The sequence below is a fragment of the Cryptomeria japonica genome, chromosome 5, assembly GCF_030272615.1.
Source record: "Cryptomeria japonica chromosome 5, Sugi_1.0, whole genome shotgun sequence".
NCBI classification, from domain to species: Eukaryota; Viridiplantae; Streptophyta; class Pinopsida; order Cupressales; family Cupressaceae; genus Cryptomeria; species Cryptomeria japonica.
Window position 1 is genome coordinate 59,377,244 of NC_081409.1, and position 27,924 is coordinate 59,405,167.

General features: G+C 38.9%; 1 protein-coding gene across 1 annotated transcript in view; it reads right to left on the minus strand.

The window, feature by feature from the left end:
* The window catches only part of LOC131032723 (probable leucine-rich repeat receptor-like serine/threonine-protein kinase At3g14840), a 169,060-nt gene that overhangs the window by 70,378 nt on the left and 70,758 nt on the right, over positions 1 to 27,924 (minus strand). Inside the window, exons 16-17 of the mRNA XM_059220329.1 lie at positions 12,176 to 12,259; positions 11,124 to 11,186 (exon numbers count right to left, since the gene is read on the minus strand). Of these exons, the coding sequence (XP_059076312.1) occupies positions 11,124 to 11,186; positions 12,176 to 12,259 (147 nt within the window). The remainder of the gene's footprint in view (positions 1 to 11,123; positions 11,187 to 12,175; positions 12,260 to 27,924) is intronic.

Consider the following 27,924-nt stretch of genomic DNA (forward strand, 5'->3'; position numbering starts at 1 on the left):
GTATTTATGGCTGAAGAGAACATTGACTAGGCGCGGGACCGGTGAAGGCATGCCACCACAGGATAAGGGAATCTTCTTGCATGTCGTCCCCTCATAATGGTGTTATGACGGATTCTTTTTACATGTCGCCGTCACTTGAAGAGTGATGGGTATTTATGATGACGTCAGTTATATTCCGGGCATGATCATCATCATGGGCGCTATTTTAAGCCCTTTTAAATTTATTGTAAGTGGGCATAGTGGGTTATTTAATGCAGATTCCCACCTTGTTGCATCATGTGTGGAGAATCTTTTGGGCAAACCCTAATTAGGGTTTTGCATGTAATTTGGGCTTGAGGCCTATATAAGGGGGTGACCCCCTCATTTGTAATCAAGAGAGAAATAGTCAGAGATTGTTGCTAAGAGTTTTTGAAGCAAACACTTAATACATTGTTCATTTGTTGGTGTGTTCTTGTGTTGTTTCGGAACTCGCATGGTCTTGTTCTCTTCATAGATTAGATTTGTTTTCATGCAATTAGATGAACTGGATTTGATAGGATCACTTGTTGCCAAATTTCTGCTCATACTTTTGGTGTGCAGCTGATTGTTGCATACCGTGCAAAGTTAGTCTGAGCCTCGTCATATGTGAATGTTCAACTTCGATTGTTGGAAGAGATTGTTCTATCTGATGGTTTCTTTTGACGATTTGAAAATCCTTAGCACTCCCCCTGAAGATTGCACCGCCTTCGTGTAAGTTGTGCTTTGCTGGCGAAGCGAAGCGCGCTTGGATTTTGCACAAGTTTATCCCGTCTCCTTGTTCCTAGGATTAGATTACCTTTAGTTTAGTTTTCCTCTACCCTATTCCTATTTACTTTCTGCATATTTCATAATCCGAAAATCTAAAACTTAGAGCTTCATTGCAAATCATCCGCATCAATAAATTCTCGAGCTTGCATAGATTTCTTCAGCATACGTAAGGCCCCTTGGATTACTAGCAATCACATCGGCCAACTGAGTCACACCCGCAGCATAAAAAGAACCTTGGAGCCGGTTGTCTATTTCTCCTACCATATCAGCATGCAATCGTACTTTGATCAAGAGAGAGTGAAGTGACAATTGGGCAACTTTATTCTGTGTTGGACGCCATCATAAAAAACACGTCAACAGTGCCCAAGAACATCTTTTTTTTAGCTTTATTGCTAAGTCGGCCAGCTTAGAGGAAATTTTATTTTATTTTATTTGTGCATTTAAGAAGTCGGCCTCTTGAGGAAATGGAGAAATCACCATATAAAGGGGAGGAGATTTGTGAAGTTTACTCATTCATTCATTTGTGTCTTTCCTAAAGCGAATTTTAGGAGCAGAAATAGCAGAGCCGACTGTAACAAGGAAGGCGAATTTCTGATCTATGAAGACTGATTAAAGACTAAGTAAAGGCTAAATCATCAAGGGCGAACCTGAAGTGCAGATCAAAGACCTTTCGTCCAACACAAATCTTCATTTTTTTTATCCACCTTTTCAAGTTGATAGCTAGAAATCAAGAAGGTATGTACAATCAGATTTTTGAAAGTATATTGAAGATCTGATACAAATTTCTATATCAATCCTTTTTGAGGTTAAGTCTTCAATAATCTGGTTTGATTCATAAGTGATACTAATTTGAAAATTCATAATTTTAAAGGTTTATCATTCTATTTTCAAATTGTAATCTAATCATTTCTTTAAAAGTCTCAAATCTCCTATCTTGGGTACTATACTTAAGCCTAACTTAAGCCTCTTTTTGTAGGTATCAAATGACGACCCCCAAGGCCAGTGGGTCCACTACCCGGTAGGCTCTCATCAAAGAAGATCAAAAGAGTGAAGATTTGGAGACCAAGATCGTGTCCAAATGGAGCAATATCGGAGACACCAATTTGGGGAACTTCAATGTGCGGAAGTTTCGAGAAGCGCCCTACATTGGCAAGCCATCACCCATAGCCAAGAAGATAATTGAGAGTGGCATAATCAAGGCCGCAGGCTTCCCTCCTGCAGTTAGATGTCACAAGCTAATGATCGAATGTGCTAGGCACTATGATTCACATTCAACGACGATCGTAGCCGAGGATGGAACTGTCCTAGCCTATCTTTCAGAAGAAGCTATAAGTGAAGCTTTTCATCTCCCGGAGCCGAGAGATATGATCTACAAGAGCTTGGAAGGAGCTAGGTCCATCTACGAAGATGATCTTGATACCTGTCTGAACTTCATCAATAAGAATTGGTTACTCAAGAGTAGGCCTCGCTTGAACAAGATACCCAATACGCCACACAGAATTGATTTCCAGGAAGAATTCAAGGACTTGATAACCATGCTCAATCGGGTTATAGGTGCTTCTCAGGCCTTCTTCGACGACAAGTGGATGTTCTTCTTTATTCAGGTGATCATCCAAGGAAAAGGGATGCTCAATTGGGCTAGAATCATTAGCAACAACCTAGACGTGCAGTTGAGGAGGCTAGTCCCTACTAAGTCGTTCCACATGACTTCATATGTCATATATTCCTTAGTAAGAAGTTTTGAGTATGCAGGGCTACCACACAGAGGAGTTGTTGGGAGAGGACCCGGAGAAATAAGAGCATGTGATTCTTATGTTCAACTACATCATCCACCAAGGAATGACTACAAGCTAGTCAATGACACCTTCACAATGTATATCACTCGAACATTGCAAGGAGGGATTCACCATCGACTGTCTACCGAGGCATAGGAGCTCGTGAAGAAACAAGGTGCATGGTTCATCCAATTTCCAAAATTCACCTACATCAGGGTCCATGGATGTCCTTCACCTCCCTACATGTTGCCAAGATATCCTACAAACAGAATAATATTACTGGAAGTGACTATACAGTTGGCAGCTTATGCTAAAGCATTAAGATATAAGCATGGAAATAGTATCCCCATACCTATTTTACTGGGAAATTCAATTGAAGTGTGTCCCAATTCTCAAGCCGCAAAAGATGCAGAAAAGGAATTATCTATGTATTCATTCACATCCTTTGCATCCTAACAGAATTTCGATCCGCATGGCCATATGGAAGAGATAGTTGGGAAGAAGTACAAACATGAGTTTCAAGTGGAGGACTTCTGGATGAATGTCCAGGATGATGTGGAGGTGAAAAGAAAGATGCATTTTAGATTACCCTTGGATCTTATCAGGAAATGTAAAGTTTATAGAGTAGCCGATCAAGCCCGGGACAGTGGTAGATATCTCCAATCGTCTTATGAGAAGGAGCAGAATATAGCCATGACATTCACCCTAGAAACAAGAACAGAAGAAGGAGAAGCAAGTGTGAGTGAGAACACTTCTCATTCCAAGGGATCAAAGAGAAAAGGACCTGAGAAGAGAAAACCTTCCAAGAAGAAACAAAAGGTGAATCCTGATTGTCCACCGAGTACGTCTTCTAGACATGGAAAGAGATAAGTCAAGGAGAAGATCAAAGAAAGATAGTGTATGAAATTGATGAGTCTATGGAATCCATGGTGCAAAATGATAAACAAGGCAAAGGATGAACACCTCAGCACTCATCAAGTCAATCTCTCCAAGTTGGTGCTAATGAACAACACGAAGAAAAGAATGATGATGAAGCAACACCTCCTTTCAGAGACAATGGACCTCTGCCTAATGAAATACAGGTAAGGGAAAGAAAGTCTTCCATTCCAGATTGGCTGAAAGAAAGACTGACGAGGGTAGTTGTGGTTGAAGAAGAAGAACAAGTATTCGACTTGGAAAGTCTCATAGGAAATTCCCAAGAAGAAATCGAAAAGAAGAAAGCTACAAAGATGTCAAAGGTAATTAGAGATGATGCAAGATCCAGGAAGATACAGGTAGCCACACCAGTAGTGGACAAGTATGAGGATGAGATTATAGCAGAGGAATATGATTTAGAGACATTTGATCTTGGTCCACTTACCTCTGAGCAGGCCATGGAAGAAGCAACTGATTCAGTGAGAGCACTTAATGACAAACTCAAAGAAGAAATGGTAAAAAATAAGAAGCTAGAAAGGGAGGTTAGTGCTTGGAGGAATTATTTTAGCCACCTTAATCAACCATTAAGGCGACAGGATCCAGCAATATCACTTTTGCATGCACTTCCTCCTGAATCAATAAATGAGGCAGAAAGGATGAAGAACTTAGCCCAACTCATGAGTTCTTGGATTGATGAATCTTACAAGGTAGCCATCGAATTTGTAACAAGAATGATGAAGACAGTCCACAGGGCTATCCAGGTCCTTGAGATCATTCATAATCTATTGATAACTATGGATGCATTCACTCACACTAGAGACATAGTCATCCCGGTCTTGCAAGTGATAAGAAGGACGTCAAGGCAGATTTTAGCACAGGAAAAGATAATGGAAGGAGGAACCCATAACCTTCTGCAATGGTCAACTTTGCTCCAAATGAAGGAAGTTCTTTTCGAAGACATCAATAACAGATGCAGCCGAGTGGAAGGCACTATCCACCCTATTCAGGATAAGGTGTTTGATATATTATGTACAATCCTTGACAAAAGGATAGAGATTGAAACAGATGTGGATATCCAAGAATTGGAAGACAGAATCAAGATTATTTTTTTCAAAAAGGAGAACATGGTCACAAAAAAGCAGCGAGATCAGATGTATGCTACTATGTTCCTGATCAAGAAGACAAAAGAGCTAGAGCCTAGATGGGAGATGACTCTTCTCGCAGCTTTTGATCAAGTCCTTCACCTGGAAGAACGAATGAAGAACCTGCATGAGATTCCCATTGTTGAGATTGAGGGGATTACGTCCAGATTCATTGAATATGCCAGAAAAGAGCATAGAAAAGGGAACAAAGTTCTAGATGAGAAGTTGTAAGATGATGTGGCAACTTTATTCCCATTGGGCTATGTTTCCTCATTATTTGTGCCAATTTCTATTGGCTATGGATTGATAATGTTTATCTAAATGGAGTCTCTTTGTAACAAACCCTAATTAGGGTTTAGGTGTCAAAATCTCAGTCGTTCATCTTCTTTAGATCCAAGCCATTCATTGTATTTGAGAGTGCTATATAAGCCCTCACTCAATTCATTTTAAAGGGTTAGAGTCAGAAAAAGAGAAAAAGATTAAGATTGTTAGCAGTAGAGAAAGAAGTAGTGAAGAGAGAGAGTTGAACAATTGTTGTTTTATTTTGCTATGAGATCAATGAAATATTGAAGTTATGGTGTTTTATTGCAATCCTTGTGGCTATCTTCATGGTTGTTTATCTTCTTGAATCACTCTTAGTAGAGATAGTACTTAAGTTTTAGAGTTAGATTGAAGGACGAATGTTGTGTTTGATCTTTGGTAAAACTCATAGTCCAAACCACTAGCTCCTTACTGATTGTAAGCAGGCCTTGTGTGGTCAACTGGAGATATTAAGATTTTTTAAGAGTTCAATCATTGTTGGAGATATTGATATGTATCTTAGTGATAGTATCTATCCCATTGATGATTAGAAAATCATTGAATCCCCTTGGAAGATCGCACCAATTCCAATAAAGTTGTGATTTGGCAATACTGAAATTGGTAGAATTTTGCTAAGACTAGTCTTCATTTAGTCATTCCTAGGATTAGTTTAATATCGCCTTCTTAAAGCCCTTATCTTTTGCCCTTTTTTTTTTAAACATCAGTTAGTATTAGGAGAATTCAATTTCCTCATTGAAAAGTAGTTGCAAGAACAAGCTTTCCCAGAAAGTACGTAAGGCCCCTTGTAAAACAGCAAACACAACGACCACTGGTGCTTATCCACGAGTAGAGAACCTACATAACAGAACCTTGGAGTTTCTCCGATTGATCCTTCTACAAAATCTTCAGAATTCAGGAACTTTATTCAAGAGAGGATACGATACCTCTAGGTATTTTATTCTATGTTTGGTCGTGTACAAAAGACACATCAACACAACCCTAAGGCCTATACCAATAAGGTCGGCCACCTAAAAGATATTAAAATAAGATCGTTACATAAATCCATATTACAATGATATGCCATGTTGGCTTAAGACCAAAACAATAATAACCAATCCATAGAACATCCCGAAACATCCCTGTAACGTGTAGAGTACACGTTAACATGATACCGGTCCATAACCTAGATAGGTACTATTCTGGGTTCACCACGCCAAAGCAATGTCTTCAAGCAGTTGAAGCATGATCAAAGAACATCTTCAGCATCCTGAAATCCATGAAGAAGCCGCACCAACACCACTTATGCATTCTGTCAAGATTCCTCAGTGAAAGCTCTGCCGGTTAAACCTTAAACCGATGCGGGTATGGGTTTACAAGAGTGTATGATAGCATCCGATTACCAAGTCAATACCAACTGACCAAAACATGCTCCAAGAACATGTAACACATAAAATCAAACATACTTCATTGATCCAATCATGCCGGAAGTGTCCAACAGATAATCTCTTCTATCGGTAACACTAGATCTTCTACTGGTAACCAAAACCTGTCTGTCGGTAACCAACCATAACAGCTAGTGTTGACATCAATGCAATACATAATCAATTCATCCATAATGCCAACACTAATAACAGTGACCAATTTTCAAATTGTCTGAAAACATATGACAACAAAAGACTCCACATACAAACTGAGAATTACAATGGATATTTTAATGACAGATGAACCTGGAATGTGGCGCCTTGAAGAAGCAAGCAATATCTTTGTAGTTGAAGCCTTCAATGACCCAAATAGCCCTTTATGCCAAAATAGCCCTTGTTGCTAAGTAGGTCTGAAAATTAATAATTTTTGAAGTGCTGATCCTTTATTCACAATGCCAAAAGAATCGCCATTTCTTTCCAAGAAGATTGCACAAGTCCATTCTCCAAATCGATGTCACAATGAGAGCCAATGAACAAATTTGTGAAATTGCTTCAGACTGGTACAATTTGGTTTAGGAAATAATTGGACCTCGAACTTCACCTTTTACTCCTCTAAAATACATCAAAGAGTCACCCTTCCTCCAAGATGCTATTGCTGTCCTCAAACCCTTGAATTGCTGCATCCACAATGGGCTATGAACAAAATCGTGGTAGATGAGGGTCTGATGCAATATGTTTCAGATCTGATATAACACATGCAAACAATATAAAACTCCTCCAATGTGCTCCAAGGAAATCCCCTAGCCTCTCTCAATGTGTAGGCACAATCATCACTATTCGTTCACCCAAGAGCTGACGTATTCAACAAAAAATAGCACACCATAAAAAAACTGATATCAAACCCCAATTAGCTCAGTATGAAGGACTGAATGTCCCTCACTTTCAAGCCAACCCTTCAGAGGATCTCTCACCCCCTCAGTTATGCGGATCAAAAGGAAGGTATCGCTCCATATGACCAAATCTGCGGACACCCTTGGCTCCACAACCACAATACCAGAGAAGATGACAAATAACCGATGCCAAACAATGAGCCACATCCCCCCTTTTATCCTTTTCCTCACAAGGATCGGTCAACTTCTAGAAGCTTCTCTTTTTAATAAAATAATATTTTTTATTATTTTTTATAAGTAACTTATTAATTATTTTTAATTTTGTACTTGGTCACTTTATTAATTTATTAAAATATAAAGTCATCTCACATATGTTTTTAAATAAATATAATGAGACAACTTATATAATATTAAATTAAATAATTTCCCCTTATTTCTCCAACAATCAAATACAAACAACTCTAGGCCAAAACAAGGACATTACAGAACTCCTGCTTCTTTGTAGTTCGTCTGAGGGCAATCAAAGTAATCCAATAATTCATGGGAGTGGCCACATCTTTGGTCACATCACCCATCGAGATAGCCACTTGTGTAATTCGCACACTTGTTTCATCTCTAGCCACATTGGAAAATATCTTAGCCTTCTTTTGCTCTTTCTCTTTGTTTGTCCCTGCTAAGACATCATCAATATTCTCAATAGGTTGCATCCCTATCATCTTGCTTTTCTCCATGCTCTGTAGTAACCAATAGGGAATGGTGGACATACCCATCCCATCATCAAGGCACATCTCTCAATCTAGTCCTCTCAATGCTGAGATGACATCATCATCATCCTCCCTGTCTTTAGTCAAATCATAAATATTACTGGCCAGACTAACATTTAAATGGAGTGTGGGAGATCCTGGCTGCTCTTCATCCTCATTTAGTGGTGTCGACTACGCTGTAGCCTGTAATTCCTGAATATTTTCTGGCAAGATATCTATATTAGAACACTGTTCAAATTCTTTTCTCTTCTCTAGCATTCCTACTTCCTTCACTGATGAGGAACTAGTGGTGGATAAAGGAGTGCTAGGCTTGTGCATCTTCTCTGATTGCTAACTATCTCCTTGCCCTTCATTTTAGATTATCAAGGCATACCCTTCCTTCTTTCGGGAGCATGACTAACCCATACTAAGGGTGCATACCAAATTAGTATCTATGCCTGCCTATATTATGAGAAAAATACAACAAAAATAGCAGATTGATACTGGCCATTATTCAATGCGTTTCTTTTTCTTGCCCTTGAGATTAGCTCTAACCAGACATTCGGCTCCACAATGCTCATGACCAGTGATAATAGCCTCAAGACCAAGGCCCGCGCCCACATCCACGTCCCCGACCTATACCACCTCCTTGATGACCGCTCCAAATTCTTCTTCTTCATCATCCTTGCTGTCCATTCCTTCAGCCCTCAAATACTCCTTAATCCAGTCACCCCCTTCATTCATCGTGATCCCCAACAGCTTTTTTAGAAACACCATATTCTTGAGAAAGGTTAATTTTCAGTTTTCAAAGACCTCTAGTTCGAAGGTGGTGAGGACTAGCAGCTTGGGCACCTCTTTCCCATGGTGACGAATGACAAAGTAGCCTTGCGAGAGCAAAACCCTCAACTCCTCATCCATATTGGCCAGGACTATCTCCAATTCCCCAAGAAAGGATTCTTGGAAGAGCTTTCAACATAATAGCTTTACCCCATCTTCCAACTCCCCCATCCTCGCACAAATGCCAAAAACATGGCAAAAACATCTGTATTGACTCAACGCCTATGACAAGAATTTAGAAATTCCTCCCCCAATATTTCCCTAACCGCATGAATAACTAGGCTATGCGAGTGCTTAAGAATGGCCTTGAGCCTTTTCTCTGTCACCTCCCCTAAATATGACATTTTCCTTTTGTCAAAAATTAATCTGATAGGAGTGTCCATATTAAGGTCAAATATCTCAGCAAACAAAGATAGGGTTAATGAGGCATCAAGAACCACCGAAGAAAATAAATAGGAATTAGCATCCTCTCCAATAAGCTTCAATGCCCCCCACACCTGGCTTCATCACTGAGAATCAACTCAAATCATCATGAATCTACACTAGATCATGGAATTAAAGTTATCAAAATGAGAGTTTTTGTGTGACCTATATTATCGTCCTTCCCCAGTAGGCCCATATCCAATGGCATTGTAGGTGACAAACACGTCATCCATATTCATACAAATAACACCCATATGTAAGCTATCGTTATTAAGTTCCATTATTCCTGAGCATAGTTGGTACATCAAGTAACGTGCCTCCATTGTATGTCATGCATATTTCACCGTTACCTTGAGTAGCACTGAGAAATGATCGAAATCCTCCATCATGATGAGTATATTCCAAGTCGATGTGAAAGTGCCACATGGCATTTACTAAGGCCAGCCTAGTCACTTGTTATCTCTCTCTGAAGCTAACTTGGCCAATTCATCTTCTAATCCATTCCCCTCCCAATATACATGGGACCTGGAAGTTATACTTGGTTTCAGCCTTCATTAGTTTGATGATTTGGGAGTTGTGATGGAATTGCTCGAGGACAAACAATATCTAGTAAGGGAGAAATATAATATCCCCAATTTTATGCCATCCTATTCTACAAGTGTTGGCCAGTTTTTAGGGTTTTTCGAAAGTTTTTAGTTTCGCTAGAGGTGTTCCAATGTTCTTGGTGAGCTCAGATTTCAATTTCACCGTGTTTGGATAGTAGTTGCTGTTTACAGCAAGTGCTTGCATGGCATCAATCTTTTTGGAATTTTTTGATTTTTGTTCTCTTTGGCTCTTTGAGAACACTTTTATTTATAGTAAGTGCTTACATGGCACCAATCTTTTTAGGTTTTTTTGGGTTTGTTCTCTTTGATCCTCAAAGAACACTGCTATTTATAGTATGAGCTCATGTCAGCATCAATTATCATCTGTCAACTTCAGTTGGTTTCAGGATGTTGGATTCTCCATTTTCGGTACCTTGACAAGTTTCCGTAAGGTGATAGAAAATATTTTAATATTTTCACTCGAGTATTTCAAAAGTGAATTTAAGTGCCCAAAATGTTTTAAAAGTAAAATAAATCACTCTTTGGAGTTATAAGGCTTATTAATTTGATAAATCATAGTCCACCCATAGACGAGTCAGGTTTTTGTCCAACCCTTGTTGATCAACTGAAGGTTTCCGTCCTCAGCTTCTCATAAAACTATCACAACAATTCAACTTATCAAAACCATAAGCATGCCTTACTCCACCCAACAAGCCTCCTTATAAAGAACTCCAAGAAACATCTAAAAGATTTGGCTGACTTTAATTTTTATCATAATTGGATAACTTTATTTAATAAATTGACTGTTTTATTATTTCCACTTTTATTTTTAATTAAATTAATTAATTTAAAGTCATCCTTATCAAATAAATTTAATTTTTAGACAACATAATTAAATAATTTAAATAATTTACTTTATAAAAATTTGGGGACATTATAGTTTTCGTTTAAGAAAAGGGCAATCATTATTCCTAATCAATACCATGTCATATAAAAGTATGATAAACCTATGCAATGTTTTAGTTGTATGCTTTTCAACAAGACATAAAGATGGAATTGAATACAAACAACACGATCCAAACAGTCATTGAATTTTATGGATCTGCATGATATGGGATGAATTAGTGGCAGTTAATCTATGCTACAACTTTCAACATCACTCACAGTAGCAATTGTTAGCATCAACACATGCCATTTTTAACTAATTGTGCATTTGGTTACAACAGCATACACAATACTTAAAACTCACGCAAGTAAAAAGATATTGTATTGATAATTGAGCTAGAAATGAGGTAAAAGTTTCTTACACATGAGAAATTTTTCCTAACCATGAGTTGAGGTTTCCTGTTAAGGTATTGTTTCCAAGGTACCTGAAATAGCAAAACTTTGCTTTAGAATGAATATCTTTTCAGCGTTACAAGAAGAGATTTTGATTGCACTAATAAACCAAAATGCTGAGTAATAATTTAAATATCAGTGAAGTTATATATTGAATTTCTTGAATTTCTTGAGCCTTTTATATGTTCCAGGCTGACTAGCTATAGGTATTCACCTTGTGGAGAAGGGTGAGGTTGAGAAAAGGATAGAAAACAGAAAAATCTGTGGTTTTGTCTTGTGCTTTAAAAAGGATCCGAAGACAGGGTTTGAATAAGAACTACTGAGATGTATGCAACAACTTCATTGATAAGAAGTATAGAAAGAAATCTAGTCCAATCTTGGTGGATATTTGCATCTAAAATAGACATGAGGAATTGTGTCTAGAATTTTTCCTTGAGCATACCATGAGGGATATATGTAGGAATAACAAAAACAGGAGAACTTACTAGTTCATTGGTTTGCAGCAACACACTTGATCACACTACAATGAAATTTAGAATGTCAAAATCTCCATCCAGTTCGAGGTGGCTTTTTCAAGTAAAGGTTATTTTGTCTTGCTCTTTTTTTATTTTTAGAGAAAAGGTAGTTCTTTCAAAGGAGGTCAATAGTTTTAAAGGTCAAGTTTGACTATAAATGAAAAAAAATGAGATTCCTCATAAGCTGGGGAAAGAAGCTGAACTTCAAGTGACGACAGAGAAAAGAAATCTAAAACTGAAGTGGAGGAAAAGAAAGAACATATGAAAGAGATAGAAAGTCCGAAAGATGAACAACGTCCCAAGCAGATTACTATAAGGAAACCATTTCAACTAGATATGAGATATAAACATGAGGGGAGATATATCCACTGGCTTCTTTGTAGGGAAATCTGAAAAAAAAAAGTTTCTTTGATTTATTAGGCATTGCATGTTGCAAATGCTTATACACTTTAAAAAAAATAAACATAGATCATTTCCCATAGCAATGCTTCTAGCATATAACTCACAAATATTGTAGATCGTAGCCTTTATTTCTTTGAGTTTTGAATGTGTCTGGAATCTGTCCTGTCAAATTGTTGAATCCCAAATCCCTGACGCATAAAGAATCAATTTAAGTACATTAAAATATCTAAAAGTTTCTCACATTAACAAATTACAACTCCAGCTATCATCATAGTAAACACATGAATAGCTGAACTTATAAAAAAAATGAATAGTTATTTAGCTGACATTATAGCCTTATTTAAGACTGTTTTTTCCTTTGTTGTGTCTGGAGAAGTTTTATCATAAATCATACTCGCCAACAGTCACAAAATGAGGCTATGGGAAGGGAACATCGTTTTGAACTATACTACACATAACATAGTCACAAGGAAATGCCTCTATTACATTTAAATACAGTCATAAGCAGATACTATCCTTGAACCTGAGTTTCCTTGGGACCATGTAAGAAATTTAGAGAAGTGTGATTTTGAACTATACTACACATAACAGTCACAAGGAAATGCCTCTATTACATTTAAATACAGTCATAAGCAGATACTATCCTTGAACCTGAGTTTCCTTGTGACTATGTAAGAAATTTAGAGAAGTGTGATTGGCACCATTGTTTGTTACATTCCATGGAGTTTCTGCTATGGGGAGAACAGCTACTATAATGGAAAAAAATCAAAATTTGGTGACAGTTAGGGACCACAAATATATGTACATACACACATACATTCATACTCAAAAAGATTAAAAATAAGACTACAATTTTATTGTCAAATAGAATGAGTTCAAGCAGTAAAATCATTGAGGCTTCAATAGTGGATACTTGTGTTCAAATCCCAAGAGACATATTACATGTTTAAACAGAAAAATATCATATTCTGGGTGTAGCACATCTTAACAAACAAGGCCAACGACAAGTGCTTGGTGAATTTAGCAGAGGAAATGCCCCTTGGTTATGACATTTAAGCTAATAGGCACCCCATAAGGGGAGTTTTCTTATCAAGAGAAAAAAAAAGAATATGAAGTTCTATATTTTATAAAACTAAGCATTTAATATTCTGTAAATATCCTGATTCCAATCTGAATCGCATGAAATAAATATTGCAACTTGAAACCTAATAATTAAAAATATCAGGTCAATCAAATTGTCCTGCTATTATATTTTGCTAACAGTTATGTTCAAGCTTCAATAGAATTAATATGAGAATATGCAAGCTCTTGTGCTTCCTAGTCATTTCTCAATAAATGTTCTCAACATTTTTATTTGCTAACGGTTGTGTTCAAGCTTCAATAGAATTAATATGATAATATGTACTTTATTGTTCTTACCTAAGCATTTACGATAAATGTTCCCTACATGTCTATGTTAATATGTAGCTGCCTCAATATTTGTTATCAAATATCCATAATTCATTCGTATGACAAAAGAGGAACCTGCAAATTTAGATCATGTCAATTATGAGAGGAAAAACTTTAATGCCGGCCAAAGAAGATAGAAAAGGTGGGAAACTTTGACTGAATTGGTAATGAGTGCAGAAATTTACATATTTTCCGTTATTCTACCAATGAGAACTATAAATACTCTGGGTGACTTGTGAACTTTTGAGGTCCCTTGAGATGTCCCAGAGATTTTGAGATGGCTTGACGAATTATGGAAGTCTATGCAATGTCTATAACACCCCAATGACCTTTAAAATGTCTCCAGAACACGGGATATTGAAGGAAACTTTGGGAGATCCTCAAGAAGCCCCAAGTACCCATAGAAATATCTGATTGGAATTAAAAGGGTTATTGTAATGTCCCCATTTTTACGTTATATTGTTTTATGAACCTTGGGCAGTTTTTGAGGTTCTTTGTAAGTTGTTGGCATATGTGCAGAGTATGTTGACATGATGATATTATGTTGTCATTGATGTCAATATGCTGAAGAGTGAACCGGTATAATGTTGTGAACCGGTATGTTGAAATGTGAACCGGCATATGGAATGTTTTCTATCAAGGTTTAATATGGTATGAGTACCGGTTGGTAGTCTCAGCCTCAGGGTTTCCGGTTGAAGTGTTTTGAGCCTGTGTGATTCAACCGATGACATTGTGTGATGAGTTAGCATTGTAATAGAGATCAGATCGTGTTGCCACGTCAACCTCGTGCGCGTGAAGGATCTTGCATGAAGGAGATTGATCCTATCTACCTCAGGAATGTGCATAGTCTCTGTAAACGGTGGAGAACGCGTGATTGGTTATCGCCTCCAACAAGCGGTGAAGAACGAACGATGGAGAATGTCTTGAGATCTGTTCAAGACCGTTGTATTCAAATGCAAAGTGTTCAATGGTCAGGATTGAACCGACTGAATTGCTCAACTTAAATGTTTAGGGTTTAGGGTTTATGCTACCGACCTATCTATTTCCTATAAGGTCCATGTTGTTTTTCATGTTGAGGTTGTTGGCAAATGTTGTGTGTGTATCTAAGTGCAAAGATACGTGATTCTTGCCAGACCAAATAAGAGAATTGATACCTGCAAAGTGTGTGTGCAAAAGGAAGGAACTAAAACGGATCTGCATTGGCATTGAGTGCTATTACCAGATCATTGTAATACATGTTGATCTCTAATCACTTCAACAGTTGGAAAATCCCTTAACAGGGTAGCTTTAACCAGCTTGCTGTAAATCCTTTAACAGGGTGACTCAAAGCCATTGAGTTCAAAAAATCCTCTAACAAGGTAACCTTTAACAGGGTTTAACCCTTAACCGGGTATTCTAGCCATCCCCTAACTGAGTGATCCCTAACAGGATCGGTTCCTAACAGAACCTGTTGTAACAGTCTTTAACCAGACTAGGCTCCTAACAGAGCGGACTTCTCAAGAGTTCAAAAACAGCTTGTGGGTATTCATCCCCACCGTGGTTTTTCCCAGTTGGGTTTCCACGTGAAAAATATGTGTGTCATGTGTGATGCCTCTGTCATGTGATGTTTTGTTATTTCCTATTTAGTGGTGAATCACGTTGTTCTAGCAAATTATTGTATCTCTGATGATAGATTATCTGTTTATGCATAAGGATAAAGTGGAAATGAGGGAGTAGGTTGTATGGAAAGCTAAGTGTTGCTGGTTTATGTCTTTCACAATCGCATTGAATTTAACCGGTAGTAATCTGGTTTAGACTGGTGTTAGTGATTTTCAGTCAAGTTCACTGTTTGCAGTCAAATAGATTCAGGAAAAGTTTTTGTGTCTGTACTGATTCACCCCCCCCCCCCCCTCTCTCAATACCGGTTTGGTACTCACTGTTCATCATTGAGTTATCAATTGGTATCAGAGCATCCTCCAAGTCCTCTGTGTTGTAAGCTTAACCGCTTGAGGAAAAGATCTTATTCTAATGATGAAGAGGGAAGGTCCAAAGTTCAACAAAGATAATTTCAAAATATGGAAGGACAGAATGAAGATATACATCAGAAGCATGGGTGCTCAACACTGGAGCTATGTTGAGAATGCTTATGTTATTCCTACCGGTATTCTCACCGATGATCAAAAGAGAGAGATCCAGGAGAATGGGCAAGTCATGGAAGCCCTAATCAGCAATCTATCTGACATTGAGTTTATTGATATCCAGGATAAAGAAAATCCCAAAGAAGTATGGGATACTCTTGAGAATATCTATGGCGGTGATGAGCATCTGAAACTAGCTAAGGAAGAAAGCCTTAGAGGAAAGTTTGAAGACATGCGGATGGTTGAAGGAGAGACCATTCAACAATATGGAATAAGAATCAAAACTATTGTTGGAGATATCAAGAGTGCAGGTGGTAAAATGAAAGATTCCACTGTTGTTAGCAAAGTTTTGAGATCCTTATCACCGGTCTATGCAATAAGGGTTGCTGCTATTCAGGAGTTGAGGTCAATAGACAAGACTAAGGTATCCCTAGACTCCATCATTGCAAAGTTGACAACCTATGAGCTAAATAGTTTTGATGGCAGTGTTCAGAAGACTGAATCAGCCTTTAGAGCATCTACTGCACCATCTAGAAAAGGCAAAGAAGCTTGTACCAGTGGTGAACCAAAACACAGCAGAGAAATGGATGATGAGGAGATCCTAATGGAATTTGAAGCTCTTCTTGCCAAGAGACATCCTAAAGGAACTGGTAAATACAGAGGTAAGCTCCCTTTGAAATGCTTTTCTTGTAACCGGATAGGACACATTGTTGTAAACTGTCCTAATGGTGACAAGAAGGATAAACCGGAGAGGTTCAAGAAGTTCAAAGGAGGAAACCGGAGAAACTGTTTTGTAGCAGTTGATGAAGGTGTCACTGATGAGGAATCAGAAGATGAAGAAAATGAAGATATTGTGTTTGTTGCAGTCAAGGAAGATGTGTCAGACAAGAAAGCTCTTATCTCCTGCTTTGATAATTCCAATGACTGGATTATTAACAATGGCTATTCTCACCATATGACTGGTGACCGGAGCAAGTTTCTATCTTTGGAAGAGTATGATGGTGGTGTGGTTCGTTTTGGTAATGATGCACCATGTATGCTCAAAGGCAGAGGGTCCATCACTATGAATGGAAAGAGCAATGCTGACAATGTGTATTGGGTGGAAGGTCTCAGACACAACCTATTGAGTGTTGCCCAGTTGAATGATAGTGGACTCACTCTGGAATTCAAAAATGGAGTGTGCAAAATCAAAGGAAAGAATGGTGAACTGATGGCCACCAGTATGCAGACCAAAGGTAACCTATTTCAGCTGAATGCAAATGTCAATACATGTCTTATGGCCAAGTTTGATGATAGCTGGATATGGCGTAGGAGACTTTGCCATGTCAACTTTGATAACATTGTGAAGGCCAGTAAGATCAAGGCAATTAGAGGATTGTCGGTGCTGAGCAAACCGGAAAATCCTTTGTGCAGAGAGTGTCAACTGGGGAAAATGTCTTCCTCAACTTTCAAAGGTAAATCTTTCACTACAAACAATTTACTTGATCTTGTGCATACTGATTTGTGCGGTCCTATGAAAACTAGGAGTGTGCAGGGAGATAGGTATTTTATGATTCTTACAAATGATTGCTCAAGAATGATGTGGGTCACATTCTTGAAGGACAAGTCTGAAGCCTTTGGAAAGTTCAAAGTTTTCAGAGCATTGGTAGAAAAGGAAAGCGGTAGAAGAATCAAATGCCTTAGAACTGATCAAGGAGGGGAATTCACTTCTGGTGAATTCAACAAATATTGTGAAGAGAATGGCATCAAGAGGCAACTGTCTGCCCCCCGGACTCCACAGCAGAATGGCTTAGCAGAGAGGAACAATCAGACTGTGGTTGAAGCGGCTAGAACTATGTTAATCCAAGGAAAGGTTGCTCACACCTTTTGGAGAGAAGCGGTGAGCACTGTGTTGACGTGTATTTTATACACCATCATACATAGAATAAAATACCAATAGGCATCTTATCCTCTCTTGAGAAAATAATCTCTAACTGCTGAAGATTCGCATAAAGGATCAGTTAGGAAGACTCCAAGGTTCTGTTAGTAGGGTCTCTACGTGTGGACAAGCTTCCAGCGGTATGATGTGATTTGCTGTTTCCTTCAAGGGGTCTTACGCATTCCGAAAGCTAAAGATTTGCTAAACTAAGAAACTATTCAAAAAAACAAAAGAGTAGGGTTTGAAAGAGGTCTAATCTAATCTAACCCTAAGAATGACTTCGTGTAGACAAGACTTGGCAAGATTCAACCAACTTCAATTTTGCCATAAGGTAACAACTCAATTGAAATTAGTGCGATCTTCTAAGGTAACAAAATGATATTCAATGCATCAAAGATTAAAGACACTACCACGAAGGTACATATCCAAGATACAATAATGATTGAAGATTAAGGGACTCAAAGTATTCTCCAGTCGACCACGCAAGGCGTTCCTACAATCAGCAAGAAGCTAGTGGTTTGGATTACGAATCCTACCAAAGATGAAGTCTCACACGATGTCCTTCAAATTAACACACTACTTTGATTGAGCATGATTCAAGTAGATTAAACAACCATGAAGATAACCAAGAAAGTTGCAACAAAACACCATAACTTCAATATTTTATTGATTTCCAAGTCATCATGTACAACAATTGCTTGAATTCCTCTCTTCAAAACTCAATCTTGCTACAAAATAAAATTGCTTCTAACTCTAATCTCTCTAATACAATAAACTCTCTTACATCAACTATCGACTATTGACTATTGACTATTGACTATTGACTATTACCAAATGAAATGAAAAATGGGGGTATAAATAGCATCCCCAGTTACAATGAAAGGTCCAGATCGAAAGTAGATCAACGGTCAAGATCATGACACCTAAACCCTAATTAGGGTTTGTTACAAATGGCCTCCTTTTTACTAAACAATATTAAATACATAGCCAAATATTAAATTTGGCACAAAAACCTAGGAGACATAAACCAATGACAAATAAGATGCCATGTCATCTATAACAACCTTTCATCTAGAACCTTATTCCCTTTCCAATGTTCTTTTTTGGCATATGCAATGAATCTTGTCACGATTCCTTCGATTTCTGCAATTGGAATCTCGAGAAGATTCTTCATACTCTCTTCCAAGTGGATGACCTGATCGAATGCATCTAGAAGAGCTGCGTCCCAAGTAGATTCAAGTTCCTTTGTTCTTTCAATCAGGAGCATGGTGGCAAACATCTGATCATATTGCTCATCTGTAACATTTGCGTCCTTGCAAAAGATGACCTTGATTCTATCCTCTAATCCCTGCATATCCACATCTGTCTCAACCTTGATCCTTCTGCCAAGAATGGTACGAAGTACCTCAAATACTCTGTCTTGGATCGGATTGATCACCTCCTCAACTTGGCCACATCTAACACTGATGTCCTCGAAGAAAACACTTTTCATATGGAGTAAGGTTGACCACTGAAACAAACTGTGAGATTCTCCATCCAAGATCTTCTCTTGCGCTAAAACTTTCCTTGATGTGTGTCTAATTACCTTCAAGACAGGAATGATGACATCTTTGGTATGGGCGAATGCAGCTACTGTTATCATCAAATTGTGGATTATCTCAAGAACCTGGATAGCTTGATGAATAATCTTCATCATCCTTGTTACAAATTCCATGGCCACTGTATGAGATCTATCCATCCAATTACTTGTACGTTGGACCATGTTCCTGAATCTTTCTGCCTCATTGATGGATTGAAGTGGAAGTGCCTGCACTGGTGATCTAGCTGGATCCTGACGTCCCAAAGGTTCATTGATGTGACTGAAATATGTCCTCCATGCACCAACCTCTCTCTCAAGCTTTCTGTTCTTCTCCATTTCTTCTCTAAGCTTGTCTTTCAATGCCTCAAATGAATCGGTGGCATCATCTAAAGTCTGCTCTGCTGTAGATGGTCCTAGCTCAAATGTCTGTATATCATATTCCTCTGCTAGGATCTCACCTTCATATTTGTCTACTGCCGGTGTAGCTATCTGCAATTTCCTGGATCCAGTCTCATCTCGAATCATCTTGGACATCTTGGTAGCCTTTCTCTTCTTTGTTACTTCGTGTGAACGTCCAACAAGGCTCTCTAAATCAATTGCATTGTCCTCGTCCTCTACTACGATCACCTTGGTTAATCTTTCCTTCAACCAATCTCGGATAATCGATCTTGTTTCTTGAACTTGAATCTCTTTATGCACTATTTCTTCTTGTCTGGGAGGAGATGTCATTCCATTGTCTTCTTTATCTTCATCTAACTCATAGTCTTGGAGAGATCCATCTGGTGAACCATGCTGTGCCTGTCCTTCTTCCTGCCTGTCATTCTGTACCATAGACTCCATGGATTCTTCCACTTGAATCGTTCTCTTCTCAGGTCTAGAAGATGTACCGGATGATCTATCTCTATTAGCCTCTTGTTTCTTCTTGGAAGATTCTCTCTTTCCAGGTCTCTCTTTCCTCTTCGAACCTCTTGGATGGAGATTGCCCTCACTGGCACATCGAAGGTTTCCTTCACCTGAATTTCTAGGATTAGGATTGCCTTCACTCACACTAGCTCCACCTTCGGCTGGTTTCTCTTCCAAAGTGAAGGTCATAGCTATGCCTTGTTCTCTCAACTTCTGATGTTGTATGTCAACCCATCTGCGAGTACAAGACAAGACTGGTGCCATCAAAGTATCTAAATCCACGACCTCGGGCTCATTCCAATCTAACCTTATTGTTTTGCTTTCTCGATCATAGGAAGACTGGATATGTCTGCCACTGTCCTGAGCTTGGTCGGCCACTCTGTAAATCCTGCATTTCCTGATGAAATCCAAAGGCAATCTAGAATGCATTTTCCGTTTCACTTCAAGATCATCTAAGAGATTCATCATAAAATCTTCTATTTGGTACTCATGCCTAAACCTTCTGCCGACTGTCTCCTCTAAATGTCCATGTGGATCAAAGCTTTCTCTCAAAGCAAAAGATGAAAAAGAATACAAGGCTAACTCCTTCTCTGCGTCATCCATGGCTAAGACATTAGGACATACCTCAACTGAATTGCCCAAAATGATGGGTACTGGAACTCCATTCTGATGTCTGTGTCTGAATGCCTTCACATATGCTGCCAACTGTCTTGTTACTTCAAGTAACACAATTCTGTCTGTCGGATATCTCGGCAACATGTATGGAGGTAAAGGACATCCATGCACTCTAATATAAGTGAATTTCGGGAACTGAATGAACCAAGCACCGTACCTCTTTATGAATTCCTGTGCATCTTGAGATAACCTGTTGTGAATTCCACCTTGCAACGTCCTGGTGATATTCATCGTGAAAGTATCATTAACCAACTTATAGTTGTTCCCTGGCGGATGATGCAAGTAGGCATAGGAATCACAAGCTCTGACCTCGCCGGGTCCTCTTCCAATCACTCCTCTGTGAGGTAGTCCTGCGTACTCAACACTCCTGATCAAGGCATAGATGACATATGAACTCATGTGGAAGGACTTAGTAGCCTTGAGTCTCCTCAACTGTACGTCCAAGCAATGGCTAATCATCCTAGCCCAATGTATCGTACCTTTTCCCTGAACAATCACCTGGATGAAGTAAAACATCCACTTCTCAAAATAGAAGGCATGAGGGGCTCCTGTAACTTGGTTGAGCATGGTAATCAAATCTCTGTACTCCTCCTGGAAATCAATCCTGTGCGGTGTGTTCGGGACCTTGCTCAGACGGGGACGGCTCTTAAGTAGCCAGTTCTTATTGATAATGCTTAGACAAGCATCTGGATCATCCTCGTACATTGATCTGGCTCCTTCTATGCTCTTGTATATCATGTCCCTGTGCTCTGGAAGATGGAAAGTTTCACTTATAGCTTCCTCTGAAAGGTACGCCAAAGTGTTTCCCTCTTTGGATACGATCATTCTGGACTGTGGATCATAGTGACGAGCACACTCGATCATCAACTCATGGCACTGAACAGCTGGAGGAAAGCCGGCCGCCTTAATGATGCCACTCTCGATTATTCTCCGGGCGACAGGTGATGGCTTGCCAATGTAAGGGACCTCTCGAAACTTCTTCGTGCTGAAGTTGCCTAAGTTTGTATCTCCAATGTTGCTCCACTTCGACACGATCTTGGTCTCCACTTCTTCGGTCTTCTGATCTTCTTTCATGAGAGCTGAACGACTGGTGGATGCTCCCGCCTTCGGGGTCGCCATACCTACACAACATTTCATAATGAGAGACTAGATTTTGCAATGAATAACATAGATTAGAGAGTAAATTTTAGGAAACATCATGATAAGTCTTTAGAGTTATCATTTCCTAAAATAAAACGATTGAGCTAGGAATTCAAAATTCAAAATTTAAAATATGACGATCAAAAATTAAAACAATAAAACCAATATCACCATACCTCAAAAGAGAGCTAACTCTAGAATGCAAAATAAAAAGGATTCGCCTAGGCAAAATTGACGTATAAATAGTCTTCAACGCAATCTCTCCTTTAAAATATCAATTTCACCATCTTTTGATATGTCCTCGATGTGATCTTCAAAGCAACGTTCCTCTTATCAAGTTCGCCACCCTTCAAGTTTTTTTGACGTGATCTCCAATGGATTTGACAAGTTCGCACAAATGGAAACCTCAAGTTCGCACCACCTTGCTTGGAATGAAATTCGCTCCACCTTGGATATCAATTCGCACTTCTTCCTTTGATCGCATATGAGATGAAAATGATAATGTGAAAATAATGATTTTCACCTCCCCTTTATAGCGCTTACCTCTCATTCACCCCAAGGCCGACTTGGTAAAATAAAGCAATTTTTAAACGATTTTTTAATAAATAACAAGGCCGACCTTCATAAAACAATAAAATACCAAGCGCTCTATAATAATTAATTAATTTGCCATCATTTTTAATTAATAAACTTCGATTTTTTACAAGGCAAAAAATAATTAATTAATATCAAGTGCAATATTTAAATGCCAATTTTTAATTAAATTTTCAAAATTATCGATTTTAGCATTCAAAATAAATCCAAAAATGTACGTTTAGCGCCAAAATTTGAAAATGAAATAAACAAACCTCATCGCCCTGGTCCCTGGCTGAGGGACAGGAGCGATCCATCAACTGGGTCTTGATTCTTGCAATTTTTACGTCCAAGGTCTCCATCCCCACGTTGGATTTACCATTTTCGCTAGGTCCTTCGAACTAGATCGACTTGCATGTGTGCATGAGTGCCTTTGGATGTATTATCGCCCTGGTCCCTTGGAGAGGGACAGGAGCGATCCAAATAATTTCTTCTTGACTTTGCATCTTTGATCTCTAATCTTCATTGTAGGGCGAATAATAACATTGTTTGTTCATTCCATGCTGGTTCCACTTGATTTTTACAAGGCATTTAGACTTTAGAAGGATTATCGCCCTTGTCCCTTGGAGAGGGACAGGAGCGATCTTGAAACTCTAGTCCAAATGCATCACCTCTCAAACTTGGTTCTTCGTTCATTGCCTCTTAAAGGACATTCTTGATCTAGCACGAACTTGCCTTGTCTTAGTTTTGACGGAACATGAATGTTTTAATGAAATCGCTTTGGTCCTTGTCCAAAGGACAGGAGCGATATGAGTTCCTTGCACAAATTGGTAACACTTTGACGTTCAAAACTCTTGCATATCATCTTCAAAAGACACCTTATACCTTGTGTGATCCCGAAAAACCCTGACTTGGCATGAACTTGAAGGAAAATGAAGAATCCTAAGCAAATCGCCCTGGTCCCTTGGAGAGGGACAGGAGCGATATAGCTTCTGTGTTCAATTTGAGGATCTTTTAACGTTTGAAGTCTTTGTATATCACCTTCTAATCATGCCTTGGACCTCATACGACCTTGCAAAACCTTGACCTTACGTGATTTTTGAGAGATTTGGCCAATATAATATATATCGCTCTGGTCCCTTCCTGAGGGACAGGAGCGAACTTCAAGTCTTTGGGTTCATGCTTGCGTTCTCCAACTTGCAATTGTCCTCATTGGGTAAAACGTGATCCCTTGATCTTCCTTAATCACTTGATGCTTGTTTAACTTTCGAAATCTATGCCTTTATGCAAATTTCGCTCTGGTCCCTTCCTGAGGGACAGGAGCGAACTAGGGTATTTTGTACAAATCTTTCAATGTTGACGACCCTTGATGCTTTGTGTTTGATGGAGATACCTTAAAATGTCCTCACCACCTTGTTCTTCGCCTTGGAGTGTCCTGAACTTGGAGGAACGGTAATATAACCATTATAATATAACCATTATATCGCCCTGGTCCCTTGGAGAGGGACAGGAGCGATCTTGCTCTTGTAGGCTCCATTTCACTTTGCTAACCTCCAAAAACTATCTTCAATTGTCTCGTCATACTTCCTTTCATTCATTCATGCCTTGAGATCGGTTGTAACTTGGCAAGAAAATCATCTATAACAAAAATCGCTCTGGTCCCTTCCTGAGGGACAGGAGCGAACTTAAGCATTTTGGTCCTTTGTTGGCATTTGGTAATCTTCAATTTATCTTCAATGAGTTCATTTCACCTCCTTCCTTGCCTTCAAACATAAACTTGACTTGATCTTTGCCTGAATTTTGTCTTGTGAAGAACTTCGCTCTGGTCCCTTGGAGAGGGACGGGAGCTACAAAGAATTTCGCCCTGGTCCCTGACTGAGGGACAGGAGCGATTTTGGCATTTTGGCTCATTCTTCTTCACAACGGCGCCTCAAGTTATATTCATTTGGTAAAACATATCTCCTTGGACATCTTCAAATTGTTAAGTCGTCAAAATCCTGCAAGGACAAAGTAATATTTGATTTGTAGCTCCGGTCCTTCACTGAGGGACAGGAGCGATTTTGCTCTTACAGGTCAAAATAACATGATTTCACAAGTTTAATAACTTCACAAGGCGAAAACAAATCATTCCCCATGCCTGGGATCAAAAATCAAAAAAAGTCAAAATTTGGTCAAAATCACTCATTTGGACAAAAATTCACACTTCATCTTCAACACTTAGACAAATTTAAGCTCTGCACTCAAAATTCCAATTGAAAATAGACCATTTTGGCGAAATCATTGCATTCAAAATTTGCATTCTACAAAAGAAGCTCAAAAGCTCTCAAAATTGACTGGATTCTGGCCTGAAAAGACGGCAATTAAAACCCTAAGGCTTGACCCTAAATCCAGACAATTGACTGACTAACAAAACCCTAAAAAAAACAAAACGAAAAGCGAGCGAAAAACGAGCAAAAAGAGGGGTCCCCATTTGCAATGGGGCGATGTGTGAAATGGTCACAACACACTGCAGTCTACACAATGAACCAGGTACTCATCAAAAAGGGTAAGGACAAAACACCTTATGAGTATTGGACCGGTAAGACACTAGTGGTAAGCTACTTCAGAGTGTTTGGTAGTAAATGTTATATCAAGAGGAGTGAACATCAGAGCAAGTTTGATGCTAAATGTGATGAGGGAATATTCCTAGGTTATTCCACAAAGAGCAAAGCTCTCAAATGTTTCAACAATAGGACTCAGAGAATTGTTGAAAGCATCAATGTTAGAGTTGATGAAACCTCTGAGAAATCTGAGGAAACCAGCAGTGAGCAAGTAAGAGATGAACTGGTAGTAACCTTCAAGGAACCGGTTGCAAAACAGCCAAGCACCAATAACAGTGCTCCTACACCAGTGGATGCTGATGCTGATGAAGATGAGGATGAAGAAGAAAAGCAAGAGGAAACAACTAAGATCATTCCTAGGTATGTAAAATTCAATCATGATCCAAAGCAGATCATAAGAGACAAAGATGCAGGAATTCTTACAAGAAAGGTCAGAGAAAACTCATGTATGATCTCTGAATTTGAGCCTAAATCATTCAAAGAGGCACATAAAGATGAAGACTGGATCAAGGCAATGGAAGAGGAACTTCATCAGATAGAAAAGAATGGTACATGGTCTTTGGTACCCAGACCAGAGCATAAAAATGTCATTGGAACCAAATGGGTCTTCAGAAATAAACTGAATGAGGATGGCACAGTGGTAAGGAACAAAGCCAAACTAGTATGTAAAGGATATGCCCAAGAAGAAGGAGAAGACTATGGAGAAACCTTTGCTCCAGTAGCAAGATTGGAAGGAGTTCGTATGCTTCTTGCATATGCAGCTTTTAAAGGATTCAAGGTATACCAAATGGATGTAAAATCTGCATTTCTAAATGGAATACTTGAAGAGGAGGTGTATATAGAGCAACCAGATGGGTTTGCCCTATCAGAAGACAGTGACATGGTGTGTAGGCTACATAAAGCCTTGTATGGACTGAAGCAGGCACCTAGAGCATGGTATGAACGCTTGCACTCCCATCTTGTGAAGATTGGATTTGAAATAACAAGTGAAGATAGCAATATCTACTTGAAATCAGAAGGAGATCAGATTCTGATATGTGAAGTATTTGTTGATGACATAATCTTTGGTGGAGATGACAAGATGAGTCATGACTTTGCAGATGAGATGAAGAAGGAATTTGAGATGTCACTCATAGAGGAGATTAAGTTCTTCATTGGACTGCAGATTCAGCAAATGAAAGATGGAATCTTTATTACTCAGTCCAAGTATGTCAAAGAGGTGTTGAAGACCTTTGGCATGGAAGACAGCAAACCGGTTGGTACACCAATGGTGACCAGTTGTAAACTATCAAAAGAGGATGACTCAGCATTGGTAAATGAGAAGGAATACCGATCAATGATTGGTAAGTTGCATTATGTAGTGCATAGCAGACCGAACATTGCACATGCAATGGGTATTACCGCTCTGTTTCAGAAAAGCCCAAGAGAATCTAACTTGGTAGCAGTCAAGCGGATTCTTAGATATCTAAAGGGAACTATTGACTATGGATTATGGTATCCATACAATGATGATTTCAACCTGAAAGTGTTCACAGATGTTGATTGGGTTGGTAATGTGGATGACCGGAAGAGCACAACCGGTGGTGCATTCTTTCTCGGTGGTAGACTGGTCTCATGGATGAGTAAAAAGAAGAGTTGTATCTCTCAGTCTACAGCAGAAGCGGAGTATGTTGCAACTTTTATGAACTGCACCCAGACTATTTGGATGAAGCATGTATTGAATGGCTTCAAAGTTCCTGTATCTGAACCGGTAAGCATATTTTGTGACAATACAAGTGCAATTAACATTTCCAAGAATTCGGTTTTACATGCTAGAACCAAGCACTTTGAACTCAAGTATCATTTCTTGAGGAAAAAGGTTCAGAACAAAGAGGTGGTATTGGAACATGTTTCCAGTAAGGACCAGTTAACAGACATATTCACCAAGCCTCTACCGAAGGCTACATTTACCTATTTGAGAGGTGAATTAGGGGTGTTGCCCCTTCAAGAGGTAAACTAAAGGTTTGTGCTCCACATCAGTCAGATCTCACTTTGCTATATCTTTTCAGGATTGATGTGTTGAAGGATGCTACTCCTCAAGGGGAGCAGCATAGTGGAACAGGGAAGCTCGTGCCTCCACTTTGGCATTGTTGTCAAAGGGGGAGAAGATGTGAAGCGGAGAAGATATTTGCAGTATTAAGGAGAAAATGTGATGCAGAAAGAGAGATATCTTTGAATATTGCCATCAATGCCAAAAGGGGAGATTGTTGGCATATGTGCAGAGTATGTTGACATGATGATATTATGTTGTCATTGATGTCAATATGTTGAAGAGTGAACCGGTATAATGTTGTGAACCGGTATGTTGAAGTTAACCAACTGGCAAAGTGAACCAGTATAATGTTGTGAACCGGTATGTTGAAATGTGAACCGGCATATGGAATGTTTTCTATCAAGGTTTAATATGGTATGACTACCGGTTGGTAGTCTCCGCCTAAAAAGCAGAAAGTGCTTTCCTAAAATATAAGTTTCTTTTTAAATCTTAAAAAGCACTTTTCAGACATAAAGTTCATTCTTAACTACCAAAACTGTTGTAAATCTTGAGCTCCGTGCATGTGCACTTTTTGGAGCAGCTTTTTTGGTAGTTATTGATTACCTTTTTGGTAATTATTGTTTCTCCTTTTGTTGTTGTTGATATTTTGCCTCCCATTTATGGGTATGGGCAGTTTTGATAGAGGATGAATCTAGCCACTTGTTTAAAGTTTAATCTTGGCCATTCATCCATTTTTGGGAACTCTATATAAAGGAGTTAGTCCCTCCTTTATTTCAGGCAGAAAACAAAGATTGTTGCAAAAACTCTGGCGAAATATATACAAAATTTAATGGATGTTAAAGTTGTGTCTGTTTTACTGTGAGTGCA